General features: G+C 45.6%; 1 protein-coding gene across 1 annotated transcript in view; it reads right to left on the bottom strand.

Annotated features, from left to right (window-relative positions):
• LOC142493314 (histone-arginine methyltransferase CARM1-like) overlaps positions 1 to 15,371 on the bottom strand; it is a 140,345-nt gene that overhangs the window by 19,192 nt on the left and 105,782 nt on the right. Inside the window, exon 6 of the mRNA XM_075597101.1 lies at positions 6,183 to 6,360. Coding sequence (XP_075453216.1) covers positions 6,183 to 6,360 — 178 coding nt within the window. The remainder of the gene's footprint in view (positions 1 to 6,182; positions 6,361 to 15,371) is intronic.

Raw genomic sequence — 15,371 nt, 5'->3', positions numbered from 1 at the left:
GTTTGTATAAATGCATTGGTAACCAGAGGTATGGCGTTTAGAAAGAATGCTCCCTTATTTCAGGTATAATAAGCAAAATGTACCATCCTAGTCATAGGTTTCTACTGCATTAATAAATGGCTGTATTGTAGCTCCTCGTGGTTTAAATAGGCTAAATGCTGTGGGTGTAAACAGTGTGAGTATAGAGCGTAACACTAAATAGCCTCACTTGATACAGAGTATAGAGTATAGTTACAATGTATCACCATGCAGCTCCCCCTGGAAGCGGAGTAACATTTTTGTTGGATGCAGTTTAATAGTAACAAAATATCGCCATACAACCTAGTCTTTCTGGACAGCAGCCGCCTCTAACATTGACGCCACAATCGTGGCGTCACTTAAAATCCCTACGCACGTTTCGTGTACTGAGCGTACACTTCGTCAGGGGAGGAGGAGTGAAGTACGTAGCGACGTCGTCCATCTCTTTATCGTGAGAAAGGTGGGAGTGTCAGCGGAATTGCACCAATCACTGCGGGAGCAGGGAGGTGAGTGCTGAAGTCGCGTAGCTGGCAGCTAATTGCTAAACATCAGTTGGATTCAATCAAAAAGGAGATATTCAGTAACCATGGTAATGGCAACACTTGCAGCTCGGCGTTGCTACACTATAGGGCATATCCTATAGATTCTTTTTTGAAATCATGATATTGATCAGTGTTGTATTTTGATTTACATTTAGCCTGTCTCTTTATTCTTCTCATGGCTCATCTGCATATATATTTTTCTTTTCAATATTCACAGATAGATTGATAGTATATAATGGTAACGCGTAGCTCACCACAAACGAAGCGTGACCGCGGTGCTGAGGTAGGGAATTGAGTCACGAACCCACAGCCACGCGGGCGCACCTAGAATGTAGATTGGTCGTGCAAGCCAGGTCAGGAGTATAGATGTGAGAGTAGTAGAAGGTACTTGCCAGATCAGGATTGGAGAGTATCGGATCGTCGGGGTACGTACCCAGGTTCAGGATTGGAGAGTATCGGATCGTCGGGGTACGTACCCAGGTTCAGGATTGGAGAGTAGCGGATCGTCGGGGTACGTACCCAGGTTCAGGATTGGAGAGTATCGGATCGTCGGGGTACGTACCCAGGTTCAGGATTGGAGAGTAGCGGATCGTCGGGGTACGTACCCAGGTTCAGGATTGGAGAGTAGCGGATCGTCGGGGTACGTACCCAGGTTCAGGATTGGAGAGTAGCGGATCGTCGGGGTACGTAGCCAAGTTCAGGATTGGAGAGTAGCGGATCGTCGGGGTACGTACCCAGGTTCAGGATTGGAGAGTAGCGGATCGTCGGGGTACGTACCCAGGTTCAGGATTGGAGAGTATCGGATCGTCGGGGTACGTACCCAGGTTCAGGATTGGAGAGTAGCGGATCGTCGGGGTACGTACCCAGGTTCAGGATTGGAGAGTAGCGGATCGTCGGGGTACGTACCCAGGTTCAGGATTGGAGAGTATCGGATCGTCGGGGTACGTACCCAGGTTCAGGATTGGAGAGTATCGGATCGTCGGGGTACGTACCCAGGTTCAGGATTGGAGAGTAGCGGATCGTCGGGGTACGTACCCAGGTTCAGGATTGGAGAGTAGCGGATCGTCGGGGTACGTACCCAGGTTCAGGATTGGAGAGTAGCGGATCGTCGGGGTACGTAGCCAAGTTCAGGATTGGAGAGTAGCGGATCGTCGGGGTACGTACCCAGGTTCAGGATTGGAGAGTAGCGGATCGTCGGGGTACGTACCCAGGTTCAGGATTGGAGAGTATCGGATCGTCGGGGTACGTACCCAGGTTCAGGATTGGAGAGTAGCGGATCGTCGGGGTACGTACCCAGGTTCAGGATTGGAGAGTAGCGGATCGTCAGGGTGCGTAGCCAGGTTCAGGATTGGAGAGTAGCGGATCGTCAGGGTGCGTAGCCAGGTTCAGGATTGGAGAGTAGCGGATCGTCAGGGTGCGTAGCCAGGTTCAGAATTGGAGACTGGAGGAAGGTAGGTAGATATCCGGATTAGAGAGGTGCGGAGTCCAAGGTACGTAGCAGGGTCAGGCAGCGGCAGGATCAACAGGCAAGGAAAAACAAGGCAAGGCAGGAGATACAGGAACAGAATGCAGCAAGGCACAACGTCATACAAGACTATGCTCAGCAATGAGTGTCTGGAGCAAGAGGGTATATAAAGGAAGATTCTCCAATGAAGAGCCAGGGCGGAACCAGGAAACAGAATCTTATAGGCTGCTGGTGCACACAGGTGTGCCTTATGATGCAGCCTGATCAGGTATGGAGGCGGGACCGAGCGCGCGTCGACCCGCGCACGTCACTGAGGTCAGGGGGCAGAGACCAGAGCGCAAGTCACTCCCACGCCGGTCCTGTCCGTCACCAGGACGGGGGGCGGAGACTGAGGCGTGAGTCAGAGGGGAGGCTGGATGAACGCGCTCGCCGCGCGCCGGAGCGGGGGCAGAGGTGGGGCCGTGAGGCTGCGCATCCTGGGTGTCCGTGGCGTACACACAGAATATAATACATCTCATTATAACCTGTGTATCATGTAACTCCTCCCTAACTCCTCCTATTGTACACACAGAATATAATACATCTCATTATAATCTGTGCATCATGTAACTCCTCCCTAACTCCTCCTATTGTACACACAGAATATAATACATCTCATTATAACCTGTGCATCATGTAACTCCTCCCTAACTCCTCCTATTGTACACACAGAATATAATACATCTCATTATAACCTGTGCATCATGTAACTCCTCCCTATCTCCTCCTATTGTACACACAGAATATAATACGTCTCATTATAATCTGTGCATCATGTAACTCCTCCTATTGTACACACAGAATATAATACATCTCATTATAATCTGTGCATCATGTAACTCCTCCCTAACTCCTCCTATTGTACACACAGAATATAATACATCTCATTATAACCTGTGCATCATGTAACTCCTCCCTAACTCCTCCTATTGTACACACAGAATATAATACATCACATTATAACCTGTGCATCATGTAACTCCTCCCTAACTCCTCCTATTGTACACACAGAATATAATACATCTCATTATAACCTGTGCATCATGTAACTCCTCCCTAACTCCTCCTATTGTACACACAGAATATAATACATCTCATTATAATCTGTGCATCATGTAACTCCTCCCTAACTCCTCCTATTGTACACACAGAATATAATACATCTCATTATAATATGTGCATCATGTAACTCCTCCCTAACTCCTCCTATTGTACACACATAATATAATACATCTCATTATAACCTGTGCATCATGTAACTCCTCCCTAACTCCTCCTATTGTACACACAGAATATAATACATCTCATTATAACCTGTGCATCATGTAACTCCTCCCTAACTCCTCCTATTGTACACAGAATATAATACATCTCATTATAACCTGTGCATCATGTAACTCCTCCCTAACTCCTCCTATTATACACACAGAATATAATACATCTCATTATAACCTGTGCATCATGTAACTCCTCCCTAACTCCTCCTATTATACACACGGAATATAATACATCTCATTATAATCTGCGCATCATGTAACTCCTCCCTAACTCCTCCTATTGTACACACAGAATATAATACATCGCATTATAATATGTGCATCATGTAACTCCTCCCTAACTCCTCCTATTGTACACACAGAATATAATACATCTCATTATAACCTGTGCATCATGTAACTCCTCCCTAACTCCTCCTATTGTACACACGGAATATAATACATCTCATAATCTGCATCATGTAACTCCTCCCTAACTCCCCCTATTGTACACACAGAATATAATACATCTCATTATAACCTGTGCATCATGTAACTCCTCCCTAACTCCTCCTATTGTACACACAGAATATAATACATCTCATTATAACCTGTGCATCATGTAACTCCTCCCTAACTCCTCCTATTGTACACACAGAATATAATACATCTCATTATAATCTGTGCATCATGTAACTCCTCCCTAACTCCTTCTATTGTACACACAGAATATAATACATCTCATTATAACCTGTGCATCATGTAACTCCTCCCTAACTCCTTCTATTGTACACACAGAATATAATACATCTCATTATAATCTGAGCATCATGTAACTCCTCCCTAACTCCTCCTATTGTACACACAGAATATAATACATCTCATTATAATCTGTGCATCATGTAACTCCTCCCTAACTCCTCCTATTGTACACACAGAATATAATACATCTAATTATAATCTGTGCATCATGTAACTCCTCCCTAACTCCTCCTATTGTACACACAGAATATAATACATCTAATTATAATCTGTGCATCATGTAACTCCTCCCTAACTCCTCCTATTGTACACACAGAATATAATACATCTCATTATAATCTGTGCATCATGTAACACCTCCCTAACTCCCCCTATTGTACACACAGAATATAATACATCTCATTAAAATTTGTGCATCATGTAACTCCTCCCTAACTCCCCCTATTGTACACACAGAATATAATACATCTCATTATAATCTGTGCATCATGTAACTCCTCCCTAACTCTTCCTATTGTACACACAGAATATAATACATCTTATTATAATCTGTGCATCATGTAACTCCTCCCTAACTCCTCCTATTGTACACACAGAATATAATACATCTCATTATAATCTGTGCATCATGTAACTCCTCCCTAACTCCTTCTATTGTACACACAGAATATAATACATCTCATTATAATCTGAGCATCATGTAACTCCTCCCTAACTCCTCCTATTGTACACACAGAATATAATACATCTCATTATAATCTGTGCATCATGTAACTCCTCCCTAACTCCTCCTATTGTACACACAGAATATAATACATCTAATTATAATCTGTGCATCATGTAACTCCTCCTTAACTCCTCCTATTGTACACACAGAATATAATACATCTAATTATAATCTGTGCATCATGTAACTCCTCCCTAACGCCTCCTATTGTACACACAGAATATAATACATCTCATTATAATCTGTGCATCATGTAACACCTCCCTAACTCCCCCTATTGTACACACAGAATATAATACATCTCATTAAAATTTGTGCATCATGTAACTCCTCCCTAACTCCCCCTATTGTACACACAGAATATAATACATCTCATTATAATCTGTGCATCATGTAACTCCTCCCTAACTCCTCCTATTGTACACACAGAATATAATACATCTCATTATAATCTGTGCATCATGTAACTCCTCCCTAACTCCTCCTATTGTACACACAGAATATAATACATCTCATTATAATCTGTGCATCATGTAACACCTCCCTAACTCCCCCTATTGTACACACAGAATATAATACATCTCATTAAAATTTGTGCATCATGTAACTCCTCCCTAACTCCCCCTATTGTACACACAGAATATAATACATCTCATTATAACCTGTGCACCATGTAACTCCTCCCTAACTCCTCCTATTGTACACACAGAATATAATACATCTCATTATAATCTGTGCACCATGTAACTCCTCCCTAACTCCTCCTATTGTACACACAGAATATAATACATCTCATTATAATCTGCATCATGTAACGCTCCCTAACTCCTCCTATTGTACACAGAGAATATAATACATCTCATTATAACCTGTGCATCATGTAACTCCTCCTATTGTACACACAGAATATAATACATCTCATTATAACCTGTGCATCATGTAACTCCTCCCTAACTCCCCCTATTGTACACACAGAATATAATACATCTCATTATAATCTGTGCACCATGTAACTCCTCCCTAACTCCTCCTATTGTACACACAGAATATAATACATCTCATTATAATCTGTGCATCATGTAACTCCTCCCTAACTCCTCCTATTGTACACACAGAATATAATACATCTCATTATAACCTGTGCATCATGTAACTCCTCCCTAACTCCTCCTATTGTACATACAGAATATAATACATCTCATTATAATCTGTGCATCATGTAACTCCTCCTATTGTACACACAGAATATAATACATCTCATTATAATCTGTGCATCATGTAACTCTTCCCTAACTCCTCCTATTGTACACAGAGAATATAATACATATCATTATAATATGTGCATCATGTAACTCCTCCCTTAACACACTTACCATGTGGCTTCAGCCACTTTTTAGAGTGAAGGTAACTCTCCAGCATTCGCTCATTGAACAGCATGTATCCCATTGGTTCAGAGATAATGACATCCACGTATTCAGGTAGAGATATTTCCTCAATTTTTCCGCATAAAACAGAGATTTTATCAGAAAGGTTGTTGCTAACCACAAGTATCTAGAAGGAAGAACACATCAATAAACAGAAGTTGGCAAAAAGATTAGTGGTCAGTACATTCAGACACAAAGTTAAGGTGAGGGAAGGGGGGGTGGAGGAATAAGCTCAAGCGACTGTCTAGAGAACGGTGCCAGGGGTAGGGAGACTAATAGCATAAACTATACTTGCCTAGGCAAGAGAAAGGACCCCTTTAGAACAAGCACTCGTGTGGTGATAAACAAGTATAAATGAAATAAACCTTTAATAATATAGGGTTAAAAATAGGACACACAAAGTATAAAACGAGGATTAAATAACTAGCACTTAGTCTGATTTTTAGGACTAAGTGCTAGTTATTTAATCCTCGTTTTATACTTTGTGTGTCCTATTTTTAACCCTATATTATTAAAGGTTTATTTCATTTATACTTGTTTATCACCACACGAGTGCTTGTTCTAAAGGGGTCCTTTCTCTTGCCTAGGCAAGTGTAGTTTATGCATTCAGACACAAACACTAAAAAAGTGACACAAACCCTTCAACGTCCAGTGTGCAGCAAATAAAAATAGCACTTGTGAGCACATTCTCATGTCTCAGACAGGTCTTAAAATGGACAAGAAGAGTGGCACGCTGTGAGTGCTCAGTTACATGTCATTACCCAGAATCCCTGGCTGACGTGGGAGCACTGTGTGCTAAGAGACAATGGGAAAAGAATGGTTAAAGACACGTCTGAGACGTGAATGTGCTCACAAGTGGTATTTTTATTGGTTAGTAGATACAATCAATGTACAAAATATGAAGTTAAAAGAGACCTACTTAAAATAGCCAGAGGTTTGAGGTCCACAAAACCGTCTCGGTTGGGCTTGCAACAAGTCAAATCACAAATTATTTTGTTACGTTGTCAACGTGTGAAAAAATATCAATTAGCTGAAAATTTGAAAAGTTGTTTGCTTTTGTTTTCACCCCAAAAACATGCTTTAACTTCGCTGGTGACTTGTTGAACACGAGCAGCAAGTTTAAGGGTCGACTTATCAAAGAATGGTTGCTGCACAACTGGCGCAATATTGCAGCAAGAAAATGGCACCAGATTTATCAATGGAAAAAATACCATTGCTTTAAATTGGATTCCTGTCCTTTGCCAAAACTGGTTTTGTTTTTCTCCTATTTTGCTCTATTTGCACGCAGGAGACATTCATAACTTAGTTGTAATATGGTAGACCATTGGAGAATATTGCTGTCACGGGAGACTAGGACTGTTTCACAGGATCAAGCACCAGACAGAACACAGAGATCAAATAAACAGGTGTTTATTTCAGCTGGAGCCAACAGACACAGCACAAAGTCCTAACAGGGCATATACAGTACGCACAACCCTCAGAGTAATACAGGGGCAATCCTAGTCATCTAGTTATCCAGCGCCACCAAAATGACTTCCCCTGCATAGCTTCCACCCCTGTAGGAGTCCAGAGTCTGCAGGCAGTGCTGGATGCTAGTTGTAGCAGAGCAACTTCAAATATCCTGCTCAGTGTAGCAAGCAGCCTCGACTTCGGGTGTCTCTGCCACATCCTCAGAGCCCACCGCTTGGACTATTTGCATGCCAACCCAGAAGAGATCTGTGGAACTCAGATCAGGTCCTAGTTTTCTAGGTTCTCTTTCTGTATAGGAAATCCTAGAGACCGGGGCAGTGACCAATCCCAGCGTGGTTGCTGTGTGTTGGGGCAAACACAGCGCGAGGCATCGCCTGTGTTGGCCAATCAGGGCTGGGGAGGCTGAGGCAAGGAGGGCAGGAAATACGAACCGACCAATGATAGAAGTGCCTTCCTCCCCCTGCTCTCAGTGCCGGCTCACTGTTTCCTGATGAGATAGGTGCCTCTCTGTCTGGGCAGACAATGGCACCGCTCTTCTGACCAAAGCCTCCCAGATAGTAGGACTGCCCTTCCCCACTCTCCTTCGTGCTCAACCCCCTCGTGCAACCAGCCAGACCCGGATTCATGGGTGTGAAGGCTGAGTAATTGAATTACCAGCCAGGTATGCCCAGGGAGCGAAGAAATGTATTTAACAGTATAAATCACACACAATCTACATACAATAAAGACTCCCCTGTACATTGGGTTAACCGATAACATTCTGGCTACATGAGCCACAGGCAGATGAATATACAGGTGGGTCCCGTACATCCATCACACGGGTAGGGGCAATGGCCGAGCTTAAGCTTCATTAATATGAGCTGTATTGCATCTCCCATCACAATTGCTAATGGCATTGATCCCGTAATCAGTAAACTTGTAATATCTCCCATACATTTCCTCAAGTTTGATCTGGTCAGGGTTTTTTTTGTTTGTTTTTTTAAGACATTGAGGTGTTTTTTTTTTTTATCAATCAACAAGCAGCTTAAATGACCCAATGCAAGTTTTCTTACAAATTATTCTTGGATGTCTGACAGGAGTATAAAAATGAATCCAAACAAATAAAATAGAGAAAAATGACAAACAACCACCCATCTGTTGCTTGCGATTATGTTCTTCAAATAGTATGCAGATTTTATGAAGGAGCAAGAGTAAGTTCGCCAAAGCATCTGCTTCAATATGTGATGCTTATAAAAAGCTGCTAGACTATTTATTAATATTATTTTTCCTCAGTCATTCAGCTGTCTACATTTTACTGCAACAAAGTCATAGCAATTTCAGCTCATCTTAAAACATACACGCACAAACCCTTAATGTGTGTAACACTTTTCAATGGATTATTCCTGTAACATACAGGACATATTAACCCCTATTATTCCCCTATTTGTGCAGTCTACTGCAATATGTGGCAATGGAGATGTTTATAATTTTTTTTTAGCAAATTCCTTTTGGCTCTGGTAGAGTGAGATTTCAAATTCCTCAACATTTTGAGGTTAAATCAACATATTCTTGTAATTTGCTATACAAGTACCTAGACCATTTTATTTAATCTGGCATGCACACTGCATTTCACAAGGCAAAGACCTTAACGGACCTGCAAGATTGGCCACCCAAAGTTACGTGTAAAGTAAATACCATATTCCACTGCTCCAGAACGGATATATCTGACACATTTCTGCTCTGCAATGTGTTACACATTAAACATTTGGGTGTCATAATAAACTGGAAATACCTTTTATAAAGGTAAAATAATGTGTGCTTCAAGATAAGGGAAACATTATAACACAGCATATTAACTGTGTTTCCAGTGTTATAATAGCCCCATATATAATTGGGGCACTTCAGACTAACTACTATATAATTGTAACACCTTTTGCCCCCCCCCCCTATCGCAGATGGGGACCATGTGGGGAAATACAATTGTGTTACCGGGTGTGGTGCGTTACCTGATAGGCTCACAGAAGGCCTGAACCACCGCCACTGGGAGCCTGGGGTTACCTGATCATTCGTTGAACACAGCGCCTCCACCTGTAAGGGCTCCCACCTTAGTGGGATGGTCCTCTTACAGGAACCACAATAATAAAACACGCACACAGTGTATGCTAATAACTGTTTGCTATTGCTAATACTAATAACTTCGGTACCTGAACCACACAGAATAATGCATATAGCCATACACATAGAAGTGCACCGGGTGCACACATCACCATAAATATTCCCTCCTCCAAAGTACTTGGGTGCTGGGCACCAATCCCCTGATGTCCCTTTATGTCCACACCCACTCAATGTGTTGGAGATAGCGCTATCCCTTTAAGTGTTAGTGCACTACTAAAGGTACCTGCCCGAGGCTCCAGCCCACGGTTGCCGCTATTCAACTGGGTTTGGATCCGCCGGATCCGACGTGATGTCCTCCTACGCGTGGGGTGAATTCCGGCGTGGATAATATCACCGCGGCTCCGCAACGTCTGTATCTTGGAGGGGATCCATCTGCAGCCGGCAGGCCGCAGTCGCTGCTTAGCGTGGCCTCCGTGAAGATAGTCTATATATATATATATATATATTAGTCTCTGGTAAGATAGCCTGTATATATAGAGGGGTCTGAGCCCAGAAATCAGGCTGCGCGCCACAGAGTGTATCTTTACTTAACCAAATAGCTAAAGGGGCAGATCTCCTTCTCTAAGGCCTGTCCCTGAAGCATCCAACAAACTGGGGCAAGGGTAACCATTATCTGGGGCCTTTGGGGGGTTATCTGGCCTAGTGCAAGGGGCTACTGCTCCCCTGCACCCTCACTCACTAGCTCCCTGCTCCAACTGCCAACTGCCAACTGCCAACTGTATCTAAAAGCAACTGCCGAGAATCCTTGAGCCCTATTGGCTGTTCTTGGTCACCTGGGGCTTTCCTCCCTAGGCCTCATGGGAGTTGTAGTCCCGTGGAGGATGCTGTACATTGGGGCCGCGTGCGTAATTGCACTGCGCATGCGCGACTTTGGAATGGCCGCCGCAACTCCCGCACTTCACAGCTCAGGAGCGATTACTGTGCCCGCGCGTGCAAACCATCATGGCGGCCCCCGCTAGCCGGGTGCGCCGGCGAGCCTCCTGAGACTCAAAACGCTCCCTGCTCTGGCCCCCACCTTTGGAAACAGCCGGCGGGTCCGTCGCTGGCTCCGACGGCACCCGCGATCGCGCTGAGGCAAAGGAGGGGGTCTCTGGGAGCCAGAAGGGACCAGGGCTATACACTCCCCCTGGTAAAATCCCAACGACCTCGCTTGGGTAGCAACCATAACCATGTACAGAAATTATATAATAAAAAAAATGCAGTACAATTATACAATACAATAACGTAACACTGCAATGCTCTACATGAGATTACACAATTGCGTGAACATCACAATAACGGCCTGTATCTTGGCCCGTGACCACTGCTGAGCCTCATAGTGGGGTGCCCCAACTGAATCGTAAGCTACCCGATTGGGAGGGTGCCTCATTCTTTGGCTTCTGCGAAGCTCTGGCTTTACTTCTTCTGGAGAGTAATGTGCATAGTCCTGAGGCTCAGCCTCTCCCATTGAGGGTATAAATGTCTCTGAAAAGTCTGTTTGGGGCATGAAGCATGGGCTTCGAGGATCCAGGGGTCTACTCATTGGAGTTCCTTTATGAAAAGTTGTTTGTTGAGGCCCTTTACCCGTAGCTCCGCCGGGAGGTGCCGCAGAGTGTTGTGGTTCCCTTTGAGAGGGGCTCTCCATTCTGACCGGACTAGTTTCATCATTAGCTTCTACTGGTTCTAACTCTCCATCTAATGATGTAGTCGGTATCTCTGTATCTCCTTCCTCCATTTGTGGAATAGGGAGGAGGTGATTTCGATGCCAGCTTTTTACCCGGCCATCACTGTCTTTTATACGATATACTGGGAGCCCTGGCATTTGTGATTCGACTTCATAGACTCCGTCACGCCAGTGATCAGCCAGTTTGTGTTTGCCGGGGACTCATAGGTTTTGGCGTAGAACGGCATCGCCAGGACGAATCTCCCGATGGCGGACCTTATGATCATAACGTCTTTTGTTATCAGCGTTCAACGAGCAGAAGCTTTCTCGGCTAACCGGTAGGCGTTTTGCAGACTGTCTTGTAGCCTTTGTACGTATCGGAAGTGCGTCATGTTGGGTACCCCATCGGTAGATACCCGCAGACGTATATCCACCGGAAGTCTCGCTTCTCGCCCGAACATCAAGAAATAAGGAGTGAACCCCGTGGACTCATGGCGAGTGCAATTGTAGGCATGCACCAAAGATTTCACATGTTTGCTCCATTCTCTCTTCTGAGATCCTTTTAACGTGCCGAGCATGTCCAGGAGAGTCCGGTTGAATCTCTCCGGTAAGGCGTCCCCCTCTGGGTGGTATGGTGTGGTTCGAGACTTAGAAATGGTTAGTAGCTTAAGCAGTTCTTTAATGATGTTGCTTTCGAAGTCCCGACCTTGATCCGAGTGCAGATGGTTTGGCAACCCGTAATGAATAAAATACAGTTCCCATAGGACTTTAGCTACTGTGATGGCCTTCTGGTCTTTGGTGGGGAAGGCCTGAGCGTATCGAGTATAGTGATCGGTGATGACCAATACGTTACTGATGCCTCGGGTGTCAGGTTCAATACACAGAAAGTCCATGCACACCAAGTCCATGGGACCCGAACTTTTCAGATGAGCCATGGGGGCGGCCCTGGTAGGGAGGGTCTTGCGCTGGATACATCGGTAGCACCGACGACAGTGTCACTCAACTGATTCACGCATCCGTGGCCAGAAGAAGCGATCACGCACCAACCCAAAAGTCTTTTCTACACCCAGATGGCCATGTTCATCGTGTAAGGCTTTCAGGACCATATATTGTAGATTTCGGGGTAGGACCAATTGCTTCCTTTCGGGATGGTCATGGTACTGTACCACCCGATAGAGTAGGCCGTTGTCCAGCTGGAATTTGTCAGCTTCCCGCATGAGAATCGCCACCACGTCGCTTGGAGCACGCTTCAGCATATCCAATTTGTTTTTCTGCACGGCTTGGCGGATAAGGCCCACTACTGCGTCCCTTATTTGATATTGTATCATATCTTTCCACGAGATAATTTTATCAGGAGTGACGTTCAGCCCATCAGGATCACAGTAGGCAGCAGGTAGAGCCTTGGATTGGCATCCCAATGAATCCACGACACGTAATTCCGAGAAGGCCACATTATTCCCCACTATAGCTGCGGTGTTGCACAGGGCTCGCATTCCTGGCCCAGGAATTTCCTCCCAAATGTCCTCATCCGGGGTGGCCCCTAGTCCGGGCCTTCTAGATAGGGCATAAGCTCCAATGTTTAGCGGCCCAGGCTTGTACTTCAAGGTAAATCTGTAGTTTGTGAGAGATGCTAACCATCGATGGCCGGCAGCGTCCAGTTTGGCGGTGGTCGTTATGTATGTCAACGGATTATTGTCTGTATGCACTTAAAAGTTGACCCCATACAAGTAATCGTGGAGTTTATCCACAATCGCCCATTTGAGGGCAAGGAATTGCAGCTTATGGACGGGATAGTTCTGTTCGCTGGGGGTTAAACTGCGGCTTACATAGGCCACTGGTCGGAGACCGGCCGGATATTTCTGATGGAGAACGGCTGCCAGCCCGTTGAGGCTTGCATCCACATGAAGGATGTAGGGTAGTTCAGGATCGGCATACACGAGAACGGGTGTCTCTGTTAAACATTTCTTCAGATCAAGGAATGCTTGTTCACAGGTATCTGTCCATTTATCATTGAACGGCGCTCGCACCTATGTAGCAGGTCGGCCCGTATCTTCTGGGTATATTTTGAGAAGATTGTTAAGAACCTTGGTTCTACTGGAATACCCTTCTACAAAACGGCGGTAGTATCCGCAAAATCCTAGGAAGGAGCGTAGCTCCATGACGTTTCCGGGTCTTGGCCATTCCATCACTGATTCAATTTTGGCGGGATCCGTGGCTATCCCTTCAGCGGATACTATATGTCCCACGTAGGTCACTGAGGTACGGCAAAATCGACATTTATCCAAGGATAACTTTAGGCCTTCTTGCCCCAGTCGATCCAACACCTTCATGAGCCGCGTTTCATGCTCCTCCAACGACTTGCCGAAAACAATGATGTCATCCAGATAAACGAGGCATTCTCATGTCCCCGATCGTATTTTCCATCAACCGTTGGAACGTTGCTGGGGCTCCGCAAATACCTTGAGGCATGCGAGTGAATTGATAGAAGCCCAGAGGGCATACGACAGCTGTCTTCTCTTGGTCGTCTGCACTCATAGGCACCTGGTAGTACCCAGACCTCAAGTCCAAGACACTGAACCACTGACTTCCCGACAGGGCATTGAGAATTTCTTCAATTCGTGGCAGTGAGTACTGATCAGGAATTGTACGGTTGTTCAGGGTCCGGTAGTCGACACACAATCGCACTGACCCATTCTTCTTTCGCACCACCACGATCGGCGAGGCGTAGGGGCTACAGGATTCAGTCACGATGCCTGCTGCTTCCATCTCTCGTAACACGTTTCGCACATCCTCCACGTCTCGAGGGGCAATACGACGAGATCTTTCTCGGAACGGAGTGGTGTCACTTAGCCAGATAGTGTGTTGGGCATTTCGGCTACAGCCCACATCCATGTCACTCGTGGAAAATATGTCCTTCCACTGTTCCAACTTGGCAGTCAGCCGTGCCCTCCATGCCGCGGACAAGGCGGATTCCCCGAAGTCAAAGGCCATTTCCGTGGGATGCTCCATGGAGGCTGCATCATCTACTTGGGCGGACATCATATCGACAGAGGTAACCGCGTATATCTGTCCCAATCGTTGCCCATAGTCTAAGGGCATGGGATAGGGAGAGGTGTTGTGAACATATACCTTGACGTTCAGAGGCATTTCGCCCTTCCACTCTCGGATCTCAGGCACAAGTCGGTAACCCCGATAGGCATCCTCTTCGGGCGCACTCTCTAAGGAGAAGAGCTGACCGGCTTCATCTCGTTCTGGATAGCAGCATTCCGCCCACATAACTTCTACTCCCCCTGGGGGAATCACGGTCACTCCATTGTGAGTATTGAATAAGTCGCCGAATTCTACTTCATCCGGACTCGGCGGCTCGTCTTCCTTGTATGGGTAGGGCCGAGAGGGGTAATTCACAAGCCTCTTTCAAGTATGCTCGGAACACTGCCCGTACCACATCGGTATTTGTTCCCAAGATAATTGGGGCACTGGGAGGCTCTTGAGGTTCGGGGCATATTAGCACCTCCACTTCCATTGGATGGGACTTGCCAGTGTTCAATTGTAGTATGGCTAGCCGAAGTTTCACCACGCCGTCAATGGGGTAGGCCTCCTGACTAAGTCCCCAGAGTTTCATTGCGTCCGCAGCTTGCAATGGCAGATGAGTCAGATGTTGATCATAGAACGAGCGATACACAATGGTCACCTGAGATCCGGTGTCCAACAAGGCAGTTGCGTAAATGCCTTCCACGAGGATGTGTATAAGATCAGCTGGTCCCACCCGAATGTAGGCGTCTGTGGTTACGGCTTCTCCACTGCTCGGCGGGGTGGGGCCTTCAGACGGAGAAGGAGTTTCTTCAGTCTGCGCCGTGCAGGTCATGGCTTTG

The sequence above is a fragment of the Ascaphus truei genome, chromosome 1 (genome assembly GCF_040206685.1).
Source record: "Ascaphus truei isolate aAscTru1 chromosome 1, aAscTru1.hap1, whole genome shotgun sequence".
Classification (NCBI taxonomy): Eukaryota; Metazoa; Chordata; class Amphibia; order Anura; family Ascaphidae; genus Ascaphus; species Ascaphus truei.
This window is presented reverse-complemented; position numbering and strand designations above follow the sequence as displayed.